This window comes from Nicotiana tomentosiformis, chromosome 5 (assembly GCF_000390325.3).
Source record: "Nicotiana tomentosiformis chromosome 5, ASM39032v3, whole genome shotgun sequence".
NCBI lineage: Eukaryota > Viridiplantae > Streptophyta > Magnoliopsida > Solanales > Solanaceae > Nicotiana > Nicotiana tomentosiformis.
The window spans coordinates 7,718,271-7,737,523 of NC_090816.1; the positions used below are offsets into that span (position 1 = coordinate 7,718,271).

The 19,253-nt window shown below is 40.3% G+C and overlaps 1 protein-coding gene across 1 annotated transcript; it reads right to left on the reverse strand.

Annotated features, from left to right (window-relative positions):
* Nucleotides 1-15,890: 15,890 nt before the first annotated feature.
* LOC104097500 (membrane protein PM19L-like) lies at nucleotides 15,891-17,810 on the reverse strand. The gene is made up of 3 exons (XM_009604068.4): nucleotides 17,571-17,810; nucleotides 16,651-16,828; nucleotides 15,891-16,383 (listed from the first exon to the last, which is right to left on the reverse strand). The coding sequence occupies exons 1-3, from the start codon at nucleotides 17,698-17,700 to the stop codon at nucleotides 16,152-16,154; spliced, it is 540 nt and encodes a 179-aa protein (XP_009602363.1). The 5' UTR covers nucleotides 17,701-17,810; the 3' UTR covers nucleotides 15,891-16,151.
* Nucleotides 17,811-19,253: the final 1,443 nt, after the last annotated feature.

The following is a 19,253-nucleotide window of genomic DNA, read 5'->3' on the forward strand; positions in this document are numbered from 1 at the left end:
ATATGAGCTGGATCCCCCTAGGCGAAATGGTTCTGTCTGGGTTAAGCTACGAAAAATAACTTGGGTGAAGAGTACTTCCACCCGAAAATATGAGCTGGATCCCCCTAGGCTAAATGGTTCTGCCTGGGTTAAGCTACGAAAAATAACCTGGGCGAAAAGTACTTCTACCCGGAACTGTGAGCTGGATTCCCCTAGGCAAAAAGGTTCTACCTGGGTTAAGGTATGTAAGACAACCTGAGCGAAGAGTACTTCTACCCAGAACTATGAGCTGGATCCCCCTAGGTGAAAAGGTTCTACCTGGGTTAAGCTACAAAAAACAACGTATACTATACTAATTAATGAATCCAACTTATTTTACTAACACAGTATTCATACTTACTTTTTGAAGCCCGATACACTAAAACAAACTCAACATGGAACCTAAAATAAGCAAGTAATTATATTATAGTTTTTATCCACTTAAAAGCATACAACATTGATCTAGAATAACTTAAAATGAATAATTTATGCCAACATATCACTACAAGAAGTCACCGATTCTTCATACATGAGACAAACACTTCTTTTAGTAGCATAAGGATCTAACCAGAAAGTAGCAAGAATATTCAGAAATCAAGTAAGGACTTCATGCTTCTATTTCTTTGAAAATGAACTACTTTACAAGCTAGAAACGTTACTTAGACTGTAGATTCGAAAGCAGGACAACAATTGAGTTGGCTTCGTATATCACTATCGAAACATGTCAACCAATCCTACAACAACAGCAACAGACCAGCAACAATCTTTTAAACCCGATACGAACCAGAAGCTCAAACCTAAAGCTTAATGACTTAGGAAAGAAATAAAGAACTCACAAACTTTCAATTTTTCAGCTTACTTTTGGATGTTGAGCTGATGATTTTTCTTAAGTTGTGTCTTCTTTTTTTCCGAATGTAAAAGATTGTAAAAATCTGTAAGATAGTGTGTCCTGAACTGAGAAAATAGCAGCCCCTTAAATAGGTAAATAAAGTCACTTTTTGGGACAGATTTTGGTTTATTAAAAATCTGTCCAAAAGACTGACTTTGTGTGCTAAACACTGTTTAAAATCTGTCCAAAAGGTAAAAGGATAGCCTAAAAAGCTGCTATGTCAGAAGCAAGAAGAAAAAAATATCATTTCAGCCACCCTACTAGTAAAAAGTAGGGTACTAGTACCCTATTTTATGATAAAATAACCTAAACTTCAGATTTTAACCATCAGCACCAAACCACTTGATTTTGAACCAAATCAAACTCAAACGACTAACAATTGACAAAACAGAAACATGACTTCAAATGGAACTAAAACTCATACTAACTAGATTAAAACAAATTGATTTGTGCAAACTAAACATAGAACAAACAACTGGATTCACAAACTAATGCTCAAAACAGAACGAGCATCGTTAACAATCGGACGACGACGTTCAACAACTAAACAATCGATTAACTAAGCAAACGATTAAATAATAAAATAAAGATTATGTTTAATTAATAATAGTCTAACAAACAACTAAACTAAATAGAGATAACTAATTAGATAAATCTAACTTGAAACTCTAATTAACAACAACAAACCCAAAACAGAAAAATTAAAATTAGGAACTAAAATTAAAATCAAGAACTAACCTATTACTACTAAAACAAAAATCAGAAATTAAGTAAAGAGATGAAGATTATACCTAAGGAGCATGCTTGAACCTGTTCAAGCCACGAGAAGACGTCGGAGATGCCAAGAAGTGGTTGCCCGACCATGGAACGCTTGTTTCATTTCCGTAGACACCAAATTCAATAAACTCGGTGTCATACCAAAAGGAAATGAGTGTTCTTGGGTCGGAATTAGGCTAAAACAGAAGAAGAGTAATGCAGTAGTATTGGTGGGTCGATGGTGAGGGCGGCTGTCGGCGACCCACTGGAATCTAGTCGCCAAAATTTGGGGTTGAGACCAGTGTCAGTTGGTAGCCCATACCGAGCTCTATCCATCCATATAGGTATTAGGTAGAGGAGATGGTTCAATCTTCACGATTTTAAGATAAAACATGGGGTGTGGGGTTTCTTAGATCTAAAAATTGTGGAATTTGAGCTAGTTTTAAGGGATTTGGGTTGGAGATTTGGAAAAAGGAGGTTGAGCGGAGTGTTTGGTGATGATTTGGGGGTGTTTGGAGGTGCTCCGCCACCGGTGGTGAATTCCGGCGGGCGGCAACGGGCGGAGCAGTGGGAGAGGGAAAGAGAGAGAGGGGAAGAAGAAAGGGGGTTAGTAATAAGGGATATAGGGCAATTTCTTTTTGGAATTTTAGGCATTAAATACCTAGGGTGGGGATAGATAAGGGCCGTTGGATTAAAGAGTGATCAATGATTGAGATTAGACCTCTGATTCGTTAAGCAAAACGATGTAGTTTCACCATGAAACTATGCCGTTTAGCTCATCACCCTAGCTGGCCTCATCCGGACCGGATCAGTGCCTTTAGGCCACTAATTTGGTCCGATTTTTTGGCCCATTGCATTTTAAAATGCATCTTATCCCAATATTTTATTCACTTCTTAATTAAACTATAATCAAACCTTAGACCTATACATACATACATACATAATAAACATAAAAAATAAAAATAAAAAAGATCCAAAATTAGGCATTTACAACAGCTGGAGCATTAGTCAGTCCGAAAGGCATCACAAGAAACTCATAGTGCCCGTATCGAGCTCTGAAAGCAGTCTTAGAAATATCTTCATCTTTGATTCTAAGTTGATGATAACCAGAACAGAGGTCAATCTTTGAAAAGTGGGCAGCTCCTTGTAATTGATCAAACATGTCGTCTATACGAGGCAAAAGATATTTATTGCGTGTTGTTATCTTGTTCAACTGCCTGTAGTCAATGCACATTCTCAGGGATCCGTCTTTCTTCTTTAGAACAGTACTGGTGCACCCCTTGGTGATACACTAGGTCTAATAAAACCCTTATCTAACAAATCCTGTAACTACTGCTTTAGCTCCCTCAACTCTGTTGGTGCCATTCGATATGGGGGTATCGATATGGGCTGTGTGTCAGGTAGCAAATCAATACCAATGTCTATTTCTCGTACTGGAGGCAATCTTGGTAAATCCTCAGGAAATACATCAGAAAATTCTCTCACAGCTAGTATATTTTCTATACTAATTATTTCCTTTCTTGTGTCATTTACATAGCTAAGAGACCCAAGCAACCTTTCTTTAGAAGTCGCCGAGCTTTCATAAAAGATACAACTTTGCAAGTCTCTGGTACCTGGCCCCCTTTTAGAACAAAACTGGGTTCATTTGGTATCTCAAACTTAACTATCTTTGCATGACAATCGACGATAGCATAGCAAGAAGATAACCAATCCATTCCCATCAGCATGTCAAAGTCAATCATATCAAGTATAATAAGGTCAACTAGAGTATCTCTACCCTCAACCCAAATATGACAAGCACGATACACGTATTCAGCTAATAGAGACTCCCCAACAGGAGTAGCAACTAGAAACGGATCATTCAATAGCTCAGGTTAACTATTAAACCTCAAAGCAAAGTACGAGGACATATAGGAGTGAGTAGATCCCGGATCAATCAATGCAAGTGCATCAAATGAACAGACAAAAAGAATACACGTGACCACAACATTCGAGGCCTGAGCATCATGTCTAGTAAATGCAAAAACTCTCGCCTGACCTCTACCAACATTCCCTTGTCCTTGATTCACAGTAGCACGGTCGCCAGCACCTCGACCTCTATTTCCTGTACCTGTAGTACCTGAAGTATTACGAGTAGTCTGAGTAGGTGCAGCTAACTGAATAGAAGCCTGGTTGAAATTTCTCGGAGGCTGAGGGCAATCCCTCAAGTGATGTCCCAACTGTCCACACCGAAAGCACTCTCCAGTTAGAACACGACATTGGCCCAAATGTGATATACCACAGGTCTGGCAGACTGAAGTAGTGGCATATATCTGCCCAGAATTATGATGTCCAGATGATGATGATGGTCCCCTAGTACCCTATCTGTAATGTGGTCTGTATGTGGACTGTGAAGATAGGTGTGTCCCTATCTGAGAACCCTGTTGTTGTTGTCCCTGATTCATGCTCTTCGATTTTCACTAAAACCGCCAGTGAAAGACCCTCATGTTTTGGCCTTCTTATGTAAATCACTAGTTGCACGCTCATCACGTCCCTTGTTTTCAATTTTTCTAGTAAGGTCGACTGCATCAGAGTAGGATAAAGTCTTCATCTGTGGGGCTACTACAGTGTATAGACGACCAACCAATCCATCAACAAACCTCTGAACTCGAGCTTCTTCCGTAGGCACTAAGTAAGGAGCATATCTAGCTACCTTACAAAACTTGGTGTTATATGTTGACACATCCATCTGTAGAGTCTGAACTAATCTCTCAAAGTCTCTAGCATATTTTTGCATCAGGCTATCTAGAAGAAAATGATTCATGAACAACTTAGTGAACTCATCCCATGTCAATGGTGTTGCTCCTGCTGACCTTCCTAGCAACACAATTTCATACCATGTATTAGCCATATCCTCTAGTTTGTATGATGCAAGCTCCACGACTCTCTCACTAGAACATCCTAGAGCATGTAATGCCTTGAGTGTCCCATCCAAGAAACTTTAAGGATCTGCTGAATTATCAGAACCTATGAATTTTGGTGATTTCAATTTCAGGAACTCTTGTAGGGATACTTCCTTATTCCCGAAAGTCTAAGTCTGTGCAGGTGCTTGTGTCTGTAAAGTAGCCTGAGGAGCTGAACTTCTACCCTGAGTAGGCACCAATGCCTCTAACACATTCAATAACCTTGCCACTGCGTCTGCAGGTAAGGCAACAGTAGGTACAACAGTTGGCACTGGTGATGGAGCGTCCTGAACCCCCTGTTCTTGCACTTGATATGGTATAGTAGCTTGGGGTTGACCCATGTTCCCAACTTCAGGTTGAGGAGTAGCCTGTCTTCTAGTTTGATAAACCCCAACTTGACCGCTACCCCGGGTAGTACCACGTCCAGCAGATGAAGGTGTGTGTGTCCTAGCCATCTGCGAAAGAAATACTCCAAAGTCAATCTCAAGTTATCTCAACGCACAATCAAAGAATGAAAGAAGGGAAAACATTCCTAGATATTCAGTAACCTCAAGATCATAAGTATGGGCGCCTGCATACCCATGAACAAGACTCTATTAAACATTGCTCCATGACTCGGGACTTAAAGCCTAAGCTCTGGTACCAACTTTATCACGGACCAATTTAGGATCATGACTGGCACTTAGGAGCAAGTGCCCCCAAGTAAGCCTCATCGGTATTTTACAGAAAATCGGACAGAGTTTTTCCTATTTTGGACTATCCCAAAAATTTTCCTGTCTCAAATCAACAACCAAACATCCTAATATCAATTCAAAATGACAATAATTTTATCAATTAACCAAAATAAATATCTACCATTTATAGTCCACCCACTAACAACTAGAAATACTACTTTATCTCCAACTTTGATAAGAATGGGCGATACTCAACATAAGTTTATAATAACAAAAGAATACTCAAGACACTAAAAGAATGACTATGGAGTGACTCTAAGAGTTCAAAGAAAAGACCATAACCATAAATAGAATCTCCGCCCACGCGAACACGTGCGAGGCTCACCAAGAACTTTAACAAAATTCCCCCCTGCGTCAACTGTTGTCTCTGTAAAATAAATTAGCGGGGAATGAGTCGCTAGCTCAGTGAGTAATAACACTTAACCACAACTGTTTTTATTGGGGACAGGTCAGAAAACATGCTAGTATATTAAACAAAAAATATCATAAAAAATGCCCTTTCAGAAACAATAAATAATTTTCAGTCTCATCATGTTTTTCTTGTAGTATAATACAATTAACAATTCAGTAATAAGCTCGGTAATCACTGTATAATATCAATATTCATATTTGGGAGGTTTCAATGAACGAATCATGTAATCGGTATAACTGTGGACTTCTTCGCAAGAAGTCAAATATAACGGTAGTCCCTACTCGAGGAAAATCAGTAACGGTATGCTAGTTCTAACTTTCCACTAGCGAGGGCTGTAACGGTAATCAGTAATTACAAGGTGCACCAGGTCTAACGAACCCGTCGTTAGCTACGAGATCCTTCAAAGTCAACTCCCATTTATACTTGCCTCTGTAATCCATATATACTCATAAGAAAATATTTTAAAATAATATAGGGCATTTCGGTTCTTATCAAATCATGAAATTTTATTTCGATAACCGTAAATTCAAGTAACGGTAAAATATATCTAGTGACAACAAGAATATTTAAAAACAACGGTAATCATCTCAAATAACTATTTCGGTATCATATCAAATAAAAGACTTGTCCCATATGCAACTCAAAATAATCGGTAACATATTCATATTAAAAATAATGTGTAAATCATGCAAGTTATGAAAACACAAATTGCGGTAAGGTTACTACTCACAGTACTCGTACCGAAATACCAAATGCTTCACCTCGAGCAATTCGTACAACTTTTTCCAATCAATCTATAATTACATAATATCGATCTCGTGTTAATTTTCTTGTTTTAGCTAATTCATAGCTAATTTAGAATACCTAACCCTTGGATTTCATGTTTAACTCGTAATTCGTCGATTTATACTTACTCACGCTACTGGTAGTTGAGAATACTTCAAAATTAAATACAACCTATTCATATGATATACCCAATTAATTCACGAAAAAGTCTCATGAATTTTTTCCAATTCTCTTTAACTTTGTCTTTCAAATTCTTAATCCAATTCCAAAATTATATCTACTCAACGCTATTAGAATTATGTATATAAAATTCCATTGTCTTAAAAGAGAAATAAATACATGTAACTAGCTGGAGTGTATTGCTGAAACCCAAGAAATTGTATGTCAAAAATTAGATGAAACACGATCTTCGGCGCTAAAGAAACACCCGAGACTCTCTTTCTTTTGTTTTCCTGTTTGATGCTTTCTTCCTTTCTTTCAATAGAAGAAATATTTTAGGACTTGAATTAAACTTACTTAAATGTTCATATTAGTAAATAAATTTCTTACACGAAGATCCAAGGTAATATATTGTGAACACATGATTAATATCTTATTAATTTGAATTAATCATTACAAGTATAAATAATATTATTACAATGTGAAGTAAAGACTTTATATCTGGTAAAAGTACCATAATATAAGCGACAAGTACGAAAAAGAGCTAATTTTTTTGCGTATATGAATTTGATTGAAAATGTTTAAGGCTTATTGGAGAGTATGCGTTGGAGAGTTGGTATCTTTTGATTAATATGCATGGGAGAGTTCAGTTTGTATATTCTTTTACTTTGACCACATTGCCTTTCAAAATTAAGATATACTATTACTAGGTCTACTAGCTAGTTGGACGTACGCCCCCAATATATTTGATACTTTATCTACAATAAAACTATTAACCCAACTCCTATAAAATGCCAAACTTCCAAATCTTTTAGTCGCCAAAGCTAGTTTCGTTTCCGGAATGAGGGGCAGAGAAAGACAATGTAAGGAGAAAGAAAGACAATATAATCTATCAGCAATGAGGAGAAGGAAAGACAATGTCATTTACCAAATTCGAATAACTTGTCACTGTCAGGTCTATGGACCCGAAAAGCTAGAAACTAGCCACACACAGTTTGTGATTACATCAAATAGTAGATTTTTTTTCATTATTAAAGAGAAACATAGATCTCTATGTGAATCTCTTTCCAATCGGCCACGTCGAATCGGGCATTTTTTCATTTTATTCAAGGAATCCCTTTCTTGGCATTTGTATTTGAGAGAAAGATATGCTTATTAGCCACACACAGTTTGTGATTACAACAAATAGTAGAACTTTTTCATTATTAAAGAGAAACTGCATGTTCTTATTTAGCCCATAAAACAGACGGTGGCGGATTCAGGATTTCAGAAGGGGTACACCACTACACGACCACTGTTTGATTTGGTCCTCTAAAATTTTACCATGAGCTGACAACAACTTGACAAGTAAAGAACAATCAATATTGTTATTAAAAAAACTTATCATTCCATAGACAAATATCAATAAATAATTTTCTTACCTTGGAGAACTATCAATGATAACATTGTTATTTATAGTTACAAATACTAAGCTCGATATATTAAAATACAGCCTTGGAAACAACCTCTCTATCCTCACTAGATAGGGGTAAGGTCTACGTACACACTACCCTCCCCAAACCTTACGGTGTGGGATAATATTGGATATATTGTTGTTTTTATATTAAAGTTAAATAACTAATCAAAAAGAGAGTGGTAAATGAAAAAAGAGGGAACTTGAAATTGAAAAGATTCAAATAAATTTAAATTCCATTTTTTAGAGTTTTTGAAACTCAATGATTGAACCAAAAAAGAGAATGAAGAAAACACAGATAAGAATCTAATAAAAATGAAATTTTATTTTAAGGAAATATCAAAGGGTAAACCCAAAAACAGAAGAATGCATGAAAAAAAAGAAACAGAAAAGAAAGATATGGCATGAGATTTGAACAGAAAAGAAAGAAAAAGATAAATAGAAAAATGGCTAAGAGATGAAAGATGAAAAAAAAAATAGAAAAGAAAGATAGGGTATGAGATTTGAACAGAAAAAAAAAAAAAGAAAAAGAAAACAAAAAAGAACAGAAAAGAAAGAAAAAGAGAAATAGCTGAGAGATAAAAGATGGAAAAAAAAGCAATAGAAAGAAAGAAAAAGAGAAATAGAAAAACGGTCGAGAGATGACAATGGGCATGGGGTCTTCATTGGCTCCTATCTGCCCAAAGAATGCTCCTTACGAATGACGGTCGTGCTCGTCTTGGACTTGGCCGTGGCCTTTGGGTCGGCCATGCTCATGCGGTGCCGACGTCAATGAGGAATGCTACCTGGTTGATCCTGCCAGTAGTCATATGCTTGTCTCAAAGATTAAGCCATGCATGTGTAATGTCATGGGCGGCTTTCCAGCCATGCCCCATGATCCCTTGGACGCGCCCCGTGGCGTCCTGGCCAGCCTCCCAACGCCCGTCGCCACGGTCGGCCCCGTGGTCTCGGCAGCTCCAAGTGACAAGCGCGCATGTGCCTCTGTCGCCCCACCGATAGCCATCGCCAGCGCCCAGCCACAGGCAAAAGCCAACAGCGCCGCGCGCGCAGACAATGCCGCGCGCGCAGACCCTGATGCTAAAGACAAAGTTGCTGCCAACGGACTTGCTGCTGCTTTGTAGAAGACTAAGTCCTTTTCATTGTAAATATAGAGTAGTTTTGCTGCATTTTCTTTAAGTGTGATTTTTCAGCTTTCATAGGTCTAGTCATGTAACTTTGGTTTATTTTTTTTTAAGCATTATTAAGGGGGACCAAGAAATCAAACTTTCAAGCAAGCAAACAATTCTCTGTACTGGTGTCTCTTCCCCCCGACACCGTGTTATTTTTCTGTAATAGCTTTCATTCAATGCAATCAAGCTTTCTTTCATTCTCAATTCTCTTTTCTGCTCTCTCTTTCAATTGATCACGGCATTGATTTTCTCGTATGGCACTGACAATCTAGTCTAGCGTACAGAGAGGACCTCAGTTGGCGGACAGCAATCGCACTGACATCGGTTGCTTAGCGTTACGTCACCCTTCCAAGGAACTTCAGGAAGGCGTCGCGTAACAGTAGGTATCAGAGCCTAGGCTCGACATCGGACGAGGGATTACATTGCAATTACCACCATTTCTAACCATGGTGAATTATGGGGATCGCATCGCAACCCTTGAGGGAACGGTTGACGCATTACGGCCCATCGTGGAAATGGTGCCTGACCTAAAGACCAGCCTAGTACAAAGGTTGGACGACCTGGACCGCAGACTGATCCAGGCCGAAGTTGACATAGAAAACATCAGTCGCGACTCTGAAGGAGACCGGTAAATGGCAGCCACAGAGGCAGCTGAAATATTTGGTAAATTTGAGGTCCTCCAACAGGAGCGCACCGAGGATTTAGCCAACAGAGCACAAGAGGAAGACAGAGTGACTGTCATGCAACAAACTATAGACAACTTGACAGGCAAGCTCAACGTTGTCAATGCTGCTTTACAAGGCCTGCTTCGAGGAGGTGGAAACCAAATCGGGGGTATTGTGAACCTCGCCCCTGTGGCCCAAAAACTGAAAATTCCTGAGCCAAAGCCATATAGTGGAGCTCGGAATGCCAAAGAAGTGGAAAACTTCATCTTTGACATCGAACAGTACTTCGATGTCGTGGGGGGCCTAGAAGAAGCTAAGAAGGCAGCAACTGCTGCCATGTACCTTCAGGGTGATGCCAAACTCTGGTGGCTAGTGAAATACGAAGCCATCAAGGCTGGTGAAGATGCCCTCGAGACATGGGCAGAATTGAAGGCAGCCATACGCCTACAGTTCTTCCCCGAAAATGTTGAGTACAATGCTAGGAGAAAGTTACGGGAGCTCCGTCAGTCCAAATCAGTGCGGGATTACGTGCAGGAATTCTCTGAGCTCATGCTGAACATCCGCGACATGGGGGACAAAGACAAACTCTTCACCTTCCTGGAAGGGTTGAAAACTTATGCCCGCATGGAGTTGCAAAAACAAAGGGTAGACACGTTACCTAAGGCAATCCAAGCAGTAGAGTGCCTTGGGGATTATCAGGTGGAAGCCCGGAAGGACAGGCCTCAACAGCCTGTCCGAGGAGGATACAAAGGAGGCCAGCCGAACACTGGTGGCCCTAGCAGAAGTGGAGGATACCGGAGTGCAACCAAATCTAAGGCTCCCTCCTCAAGCAGTACTAGAGTTGCATCTAACAACAATGATCGGGGGGAGGAAACCCCCCTCAGGATGCCATCATTGCGGCGGACCACATTGGAATAATGAATGCCTACATGCACAGATGAACGCCTATCAAGCTTTTGAGGATGGGACGGATGACGATGCCGATGATGCGGACCAGACTGAACTAGTTGGTGCATTCAATGCCATTGTTGGCTCTATTTCTGAGCCCCTAGCAGGAACCAGTGCTGGTATCCGTAAGAAGAAGGACCCATGTCCAATCGCCAAGAAAGGGAAAAAGAAGGCGAACGAGAGGACTCCTCCTCATCAAGAGAGGACCTTAGTGTTCGTTGACATGAAGGTAAATGGCAAGCCCATTCGAGCGATGATAGACACGGGTGCTACCCACAACTACTTAGCCTCGACTCAGGTGGAGCGCCTTGGCCTAGTTGTAGGAAAGGGCAAACGTCGTGTCAAGGCTATCAACTCACCACCTCAGCCGGTGGGTGGAATAGCCAAAGATGTACCTGTGAAACTTGGCCCTTATGAAGGAAAGTTCAACCTGCGCGTGGTGATCATAGATGACTTCGAGTTGATAGTGGGGTTGGAATTCCTGAGACAGACCAATACCATGCCCGCACCGTATGCAGACTTGCTACTGATGATGGGAGAAAATGGAGCTAAGCCCTGCATTATTCCGTGCATTCCCATGAAGATGGCAGCTGAGAACATCTCGGCCTTGCAGTTGAAGAAGGGGGTAAAAAGACATGAACCCACGTTCCTGGCTACCCTCTGCATGGAAGATATAGAACGCTCCTCGGGTCCCATTCCTGCACCCATGAAGGAGTTGCTTCTGGAATTTGAAGACATCATGCCACAAGACATGCCAAAGTGTCTTTCGCCTAGGCGAACTGTGGACCATGAGATTGAGTTGGTGCCAGGTGCGAAGCCACCTGCCCGGGCGCCGTACAGAATGTCACAACCCGAACTCACCGAGCTTCGGAGACAATTGACGGAAATGCTAGACACAGGGATCATTGTGCCCTCCAAGTCCCCATACGGGTCCCCTGTGCTATTCCAAAAGAAACATGATGGTAGTTTACGACTCTGCGTGGATTACCGGGCTCTAAACAAAATCACCGTGAAAAACAAGTACCCTATTCCGCTAATGGCAGACTTGTTTGATAGACTGGGTGGTGCGACGGTATTCACCAAAATAGACCTGAGGACAGGTTATTGGCAAGTTCGGATTGCCGATGGTGATGAGCACAAGACGACCTGTGTGACAAGATATGGGTCGTACGACTTCCTGGTTATGCCCTTTGGCCTGACTAACGCGCCAGCCACATTTTGCACCTTGATGAACCAAGTCTTCCGAGAATACATTGATGAATTCGTCGTGGTTTATTTGGATGACATTGTGGTATATAGTCAGACACTGGAAGAACACCTGGAGCATTTGCGGAAGGTCCTAGCCCGATTGCGGGAGCACGAATTATATGCGAAGCTACCCAAGTGCTCCTTTGCTCAGAAACAAATTGACTTCCTCGGACATGTCATCGAGGAAGGGCGGATCAAGATGGACCAGCAGAAGATTCAGGCCATTACAGAATGGCCGCCTCCTAAGGATATCCATGCCTTGAGGTCGTTCCTTGGCCTATGCAACTTCTATCGGCGTTTTGTGAAAAGTTACTCCCTCATTGCAGTGCCGCTAACAGAACTTCTCAAGAAGGCCACCCCGTAGGATTGGGCCCCCAAGCGGGCAGAGGCCTTCGACGCATTGAAAATGGCTATGTCTAGTAGCCCAGTCTTGGCCCTCCCTGACTTGGCCAAGCCATTCGAAATGCAAACGGATTCCTCCGACTATGCACTTGGTGGAGTATTGCTACAAGAAGGGCATCCCATAGCGTACGAGAGCCGGAAACTGAAGGATGCAGAGCGGCGCTATGCCGCCCATGAGAAAGAATTATTGTCTGTCGTTCATTGCTTACGCCTTTGGAGGCATTATCTACTGGGAGCCTCATTCGTGGTCAAGACAGAAAACACAGCCGTTAGTCATTTCATGACTCAGCCAAAGTTGAATGGTTGACAGGCTAGGTGGCAGGAACTCCTAGCGGAATTTCACTTCAACCTGGAGTACCGAAGTGGAAAGACCAATCATGTTGCTGATGCACTCAGTCGGAGAGCTGACCTAGCATCGGTGTGTGTACTCGCCGCCCTAAAGGGAAGCGAAGTAACCACCACCATAAAAGACCAGATACATGATCTACTCATCAAGGATCCTGCTGCACAGTATTTGGTTGATTTGGCAGGACAGGGCAAGACTCGCCAGTTCTACACCGAAGATGGTTTCCTGAAACTGAAAGGGAACCGACTTTATGTTCCTAAAGGAGGAGATCTGCGACGGGCTCTTCTGGCGGAATGCCATGATACTTTGTGGGTCGGTCATCCCGGCGAGGAACGCACCATGGAATTGCTTCGCCGTGCATATTATTGGCCTCAAATGGTCGATGATGTCGCTCAGTATGTGAAGACTTGTCTAGTATGCCAAAAGGATAAGTCAGACCGCTTGACGCAGGCAGGGCTCTTGGAACCACTAGCTGTCCCAAAAAGACCTTGGGAAAGCGTTTCCCTGGACTTCATCACCGGCTTGCCCAAGGTCGGAGATCTCACAACTATCTTGGTTATGGTGGATCGATTTTCCAAGTATGCTACCTTTATAGCAGCCTCACAATATATATCAGCACAAGATACAACTCGACTATTCTTCTCTCATGTCGTCAAATATTGGGGCCTACCTAAAGACATTGTTAGTGATCGCGACTCACGCTTCACTAGCAATTTTTGGACCCAACTCTTTAAGTGTCTCGGGTCAAAATTGAGTCATAGCTCAAGTTTTCATCCACAATCTGATGGCCAGACGGAGCGATTCAATGGCATGCTAGAGGAATATCTCCGACACTTTATGACCGGATCGCAGAAGAACTGGGTAAAGCTTCTGGATGCTGCTCAACTGTGTTTCAATTCACAAAAGAGCTCAAGTACCAACAAAAGCGCTTTTGAAATTGTTACCGGACAGCAACCGCTACTCCCACACACAGTGAACGCACCAAACATGTCAAAATCTCCTCGTGCTGCTAGCTTCTCAAAAGAATGGAAGCAAAATTTGGAGATAGTACAGAGCTATCTTGTCAAAACCCAAAAGCGGATGAAGAGGCATGCTGATCAGAATCGCCGCTTTGTTGAATACCAGGTGGGAGACAGAGTGATGGTCAAAATCCCAAAGCGGCACTTGTTTGCAGGGATCCATGACCCTCGCCTATTACAAAAATATATTGAACCCTTGTCCATTGAAAGGCGCATTGGGAAAGTTGCATACCGGATGGATACCCCAGCTTGGTGGAAAATCCATCATGTTATCCATGTCAATCTCCTGAAACCTTTTCGGGAAGATATGGAGGATCCTTCACGAAGCCAACTCACAATACCAAGTATTCGAGGTCCCAATTCAACCGAAAAAAGGCGTGCTGAAGCTATTCTGGACGATCGAGTGATTCACGCCTCAAGAAAAGATCATCAGGAGTTCTTGGTGAAATGGCAGGGATGTGATGCAGAGGAGAATACTTGGGAGAGGGGAACAAACCTCAAAGCCTACAAGAGCCTGATTGATGATTACCTTGCAAGGAAGGCGTCGAGAACGTCGCCAACTCAGGTGGGGGAGAATGTCATGGGCGGCTTTCCAACCATGCCCCATGACCCCTTGGATGCGCCCCTTGGCGTCCTGGCCAGCCTCCCAACGCCCGTCGCCACGGTCGGCCCCGTGGTCTTGGCAGCTCCAAGTGATAAGCGCGCATGTGCCTCTGTCGCCCCACCGATAGCCATCGCCAGCGCCCAGCCACAGGCAGATGCCAACAGTGCCGCGCGTGTAGACAATGCCGCGTGCGCAGACCCTGATGCTAAAGACAAAGTTGCTACCAACGGACTTGTTTCTGCTTTATAGAAGACTAAATCCTTTTCATTGTAAATATAGAGCAGTTTTGCTGCATTTTCTTTAAGTGTGATTTTTCAACTTTCATAGGTTTAGTCATGTAACTTTGGTTTATTTTTTTTTTAAGCATTATTAAGGGGGACCAAGCAATCAAACTTTTAAGCAAGCAATCAATTCTCTGTACTGGTGTCTCTCCCCCCGACACCGTGTTGTTTTTCTGTAATAGCTTTCATTCAATGCAATCAAACTTTCTTTCATTCTCAATTCTCTTTTCTGCTCTCTCTTTCAATTGATCACGACATTGATTTTCTCGTACGGCACTGACAATCTAGTCTAGCGTACGGAGGGAACCTCAGTTGGCGGACAGCAATCGCGCTGACATCGGTTGCTTAGCCTTACGTCGCCCTTCTAAGGAACTTCAGAAAGGCATGGGTTCACATGCCTTATGCCCCTCCACGTAAATCCTCCTATGAAAACAGAGGTGGATCAGGATGCCTAAGCATATCCAGGGTTAGTGATTACCCTCCCCGTCCAATTTGCCGCGCCTGCTATAATTTGTCTATGCCAAACTTTTTTTCTTTTTTTGATAGGAGGGGAAACCCACCGCCTCTACTCACAGCTTCTGCCCTTCGGATGAGCACTTTGTTGCCTTTCGGGTGAGCACTCTGTGGTGAACACTTTGTACGCACTGGATAAACCTCTCTCTATATAATAACTTTCGGGTGAGCACTCTGTGGTGAACACTTTGTACGCACTGGATAAACCTCTCTCTATATAATAACCTGCAAACCACACAGGAGATGTAAATCGCACTAAACAAGCCCTGTGCGACGAGCTTAATAAGACATTGAAAAAAATTCGATCCCAGATCATCCATGGATAACCACCCTCCAAACTACTGGAGGACCCCGAAAGGTATGCCATCAAATTTTTTACGGCTAATGCATTTATCTCATCGAGGATTACAACTTGACTTCTTGAAGAAACTGAATATTCTTCTAAATTATAGTTCACTGTGCCAAAAGAAACTAAATATTCTTCTAAATTATAATTGAGACACAAGAAACTAAATATTCTTCTAAATTATAATTGAGACACGCCGCTTCCACAAAAATACAACATATCACGAATTCATGGTTACAAGCCAATCCAACTTAACAGAATACCCAAATGCCCAAAAGCACATTCCTAATTCTACGTAGAGTAGATAATTACAAATGTAAAACACATAATTCACATAGTCCAATAGAAGACCAAAAGCTTATAGAACTTTAGAAATTTACATATAGTCTAGTGGAGACCTATAAAGACACACTAGATATTCGGCTTACATTCTATCACTACAGATTAGCTAGCGAGCTTTATTACACCCCTGTTGTAGGTACGCCGGCGGTGGCGGCGCCCTTTTCTCCGGCAGGTGCGCCGGCACCATATTCGGTTTCCCGGTAGCCGGGACCATAACGGCTGCTGAACCATCCGGCATGAAGCATTAGAACATAGAGCAGTTGAGTAAACCCTAGAACTATCACAAATCCTTCAAGTACTCTTAGCCTCCATCCTCTCCATCCTCCTATATTTATCTCTTTGCATGCCAACCTACAAAAATGTAATATTTTACATTTATACGAAGACGACAACAACAACTACAACAAATCCTACAAATATTGGTATATGGGGAGGCTAGTGTATATAGACACAAGCGGGGTTTGGAGAAGGCCCTCACATGCGAAATTATACAAGAATTCCATTTTTTACATTTATATATAGACGAACTAAAAAATATATATAAACAATCAGATCACTTATAAAGTAATTAAAACGGTCGTAAGTAAGATAAAACAGTCGGCATAAAAATTTTATTACCCAAAAGCTAGAGCAGTCACAGCCCATGCAACAATAGCTGATGAACCAGCAGCAGCAAGACTGTCATTTCTCCATACCCTTAGATGATTTCCACCCATTAACTTTGATATTATTCCCAACACGGCCGCCAGTATCGCGAACACTAAAAAGAACAACGTGGCTCCATTTCCACCAAAACCTACAAAATAAAGAAAATATAATATTAATATTCAGTGGCGAAGTTAGAAATTTTTCTAAAAAAAATTTCCGGGTATTCAATATTATATTTTAACTATATACACAATATAATTTTTCGACAACCACCCTTGTTACCATGTGACTTCGCCACTATTCCTTTTAAATAAAAAAAGTGTCCTTTAATTTCTATGCTTAGGAAAAACCAGAGTGAGACACTCCCTCCTGTTATCTTCTTTTTTTGAAAAGCAAAATTACAATCAACAGTAAAAAATACCGGTAAATCAACCGTCAAATTGTGGACTATAAATTGAAGCACTGTGTGGACATCATTTTTTTTTATTTGCCTTCATTTTAGGTTTCATATATTATAAAGTTCAATTTTGCTGTACTTACATAAATATCGACGCATGCATCTAGAAAAAAAACAATAAATAAACTTCTCACAATAGTAAACAGCTTGACCCAATATTTTAAAGAAGAATTAACCTGGTCAATATCTTTTGGAAGAAATAACCTAAATCACCCACCTAATTGCTTAACCTAAAAATAATCGTATAATATAAATATAAAACATATGTAATACATGTATAATATTGATATAAACCATATGTAATACATGTATAACCATATATAATATGTGTATAACCGTATATAATGTACGTAACTTAATAAATTCAAGTGGCTATTTCTGTAAAAACTCTATTTGTAAAGTGTAAAGAGAAAGAGAAGAGAGGATAACTTACTAGGATGATTAGTTTGGCCATTAATGTACCTGTTAAGACACCAACTAGCAAAACCTAAAACAATAAAATACATTACTAAGTTAAGAAACAACAATGGAGCTGCAACACTCCTTGCCACAGTCCTAGCCATTTTTTCTTGTAGATAACCAAATAATTCTCTTTCCTTCCACAGATTTGCAAAATTAGACAGAAAAAAACCAGAAACTTTAACTTTATTCTTTCTAACGTTAATTTATATAAGGACAGAAATGCAAAGGTGGTGTAACATATATATAGATAATAAGGGTAGAGATTACAATTATACGTGTCATGCTTAATTGCTTTAAATGTGAACAGGTGGAGGGACACTTGTCACTTTCTGCTGTCCTTTCTATTGTTAGCTACTTTTTTCTTCTTTGGATTCTATATTGTTACATGCAACAATGTCTATCCAGTAGCAGATACGTACATGTGATGCCTCAGTTCAAGACATCATTTATTTTCAGTGTTCTTTTTGGCGTCTTTCGAGTTGTGAAGTTAGTCACTAATATTCGTATTAAGTGATAAGTTATTTATAGTAGAAATGTGATCTTTCTTCGAACTTTGTGTAAATACAAAATAATTTTTATACACTGAACTATTTTTTTTTCCTTTTGGGATTCCATAGAGGTAAAAATTTAAGGGACTTAATGTTTGGGTTTGACTTAGATACAGAATCACTTCAAAGATATTGATAAGTCTTCATAAAATAAGAATACAAATTATTTAATATAACAAATAGAAGTTATATAGCTAGGGAAAAGATAGGTTGTTACAAAATTCACACTAACTAACATATATATAAGTTAAATTCTTTATGTTAATATGACTTAAGTTAAATTCGATATGTGTATATGCTTTAAGTTATATACGCCGATAAGATAACATAATTTTTATAATAATCCACATAAAATAACTTATTATAATAGATTATTTCTCATTTATTCTAGATTTACTTATAAATAAATGTCCGTCGAAAAACATTTTTGTAAAAAAATTAATAAATGTATAATATATGTTTGTGTATATCAATCGCCAACTCGTGCAAACAATCGTCGCTCACAAATAGGAAAAATCATAGAGCAATTTATGCAAAATACTCATTGAGCTTAAAATAATTACGCTTTCCTACCCATTTAAAAAATAGTTACAATATATACCTACCCAAAAGTTATTTGGAGTAAGATGAGCTCGGTCAAGATGGACTAAAATTTAGGTCATAGTCTAACCCACCCAACTCTTATCAAGTTTTTACTTAATATGTGTTCTTTCTTATGAATTGTATAATTACTAAATAAGATTTTTTTTCCTTTTGTTATGGTCATATATATATCAAACCAAAAAACTTATTTCTAAGATATTTTGGCAAAGTTACTCATGGATCAATTTGGATTAAAAAGCAGCCCAACTTTAAATGAGTTGAGATGGGTAGGGTCAAGATAAGCTCCGTTAACAAATGAGCGGGTCAATAACTAGCCCAACCTTGGACGGGTTGGGCGGATCATTTGGGTTTGGACCAAATTTGACAACCCTATTCATATTCGTAAAAATTGCATGGAGCGCCATATTTGGTCGCCCCTTTTTTAACTTATACCCGTTTTGTTTTTCCATTTGCATCCGTACCCTTTGTTAAAAGCATTTTAAAAAGATGATTTTGCCCTTCAG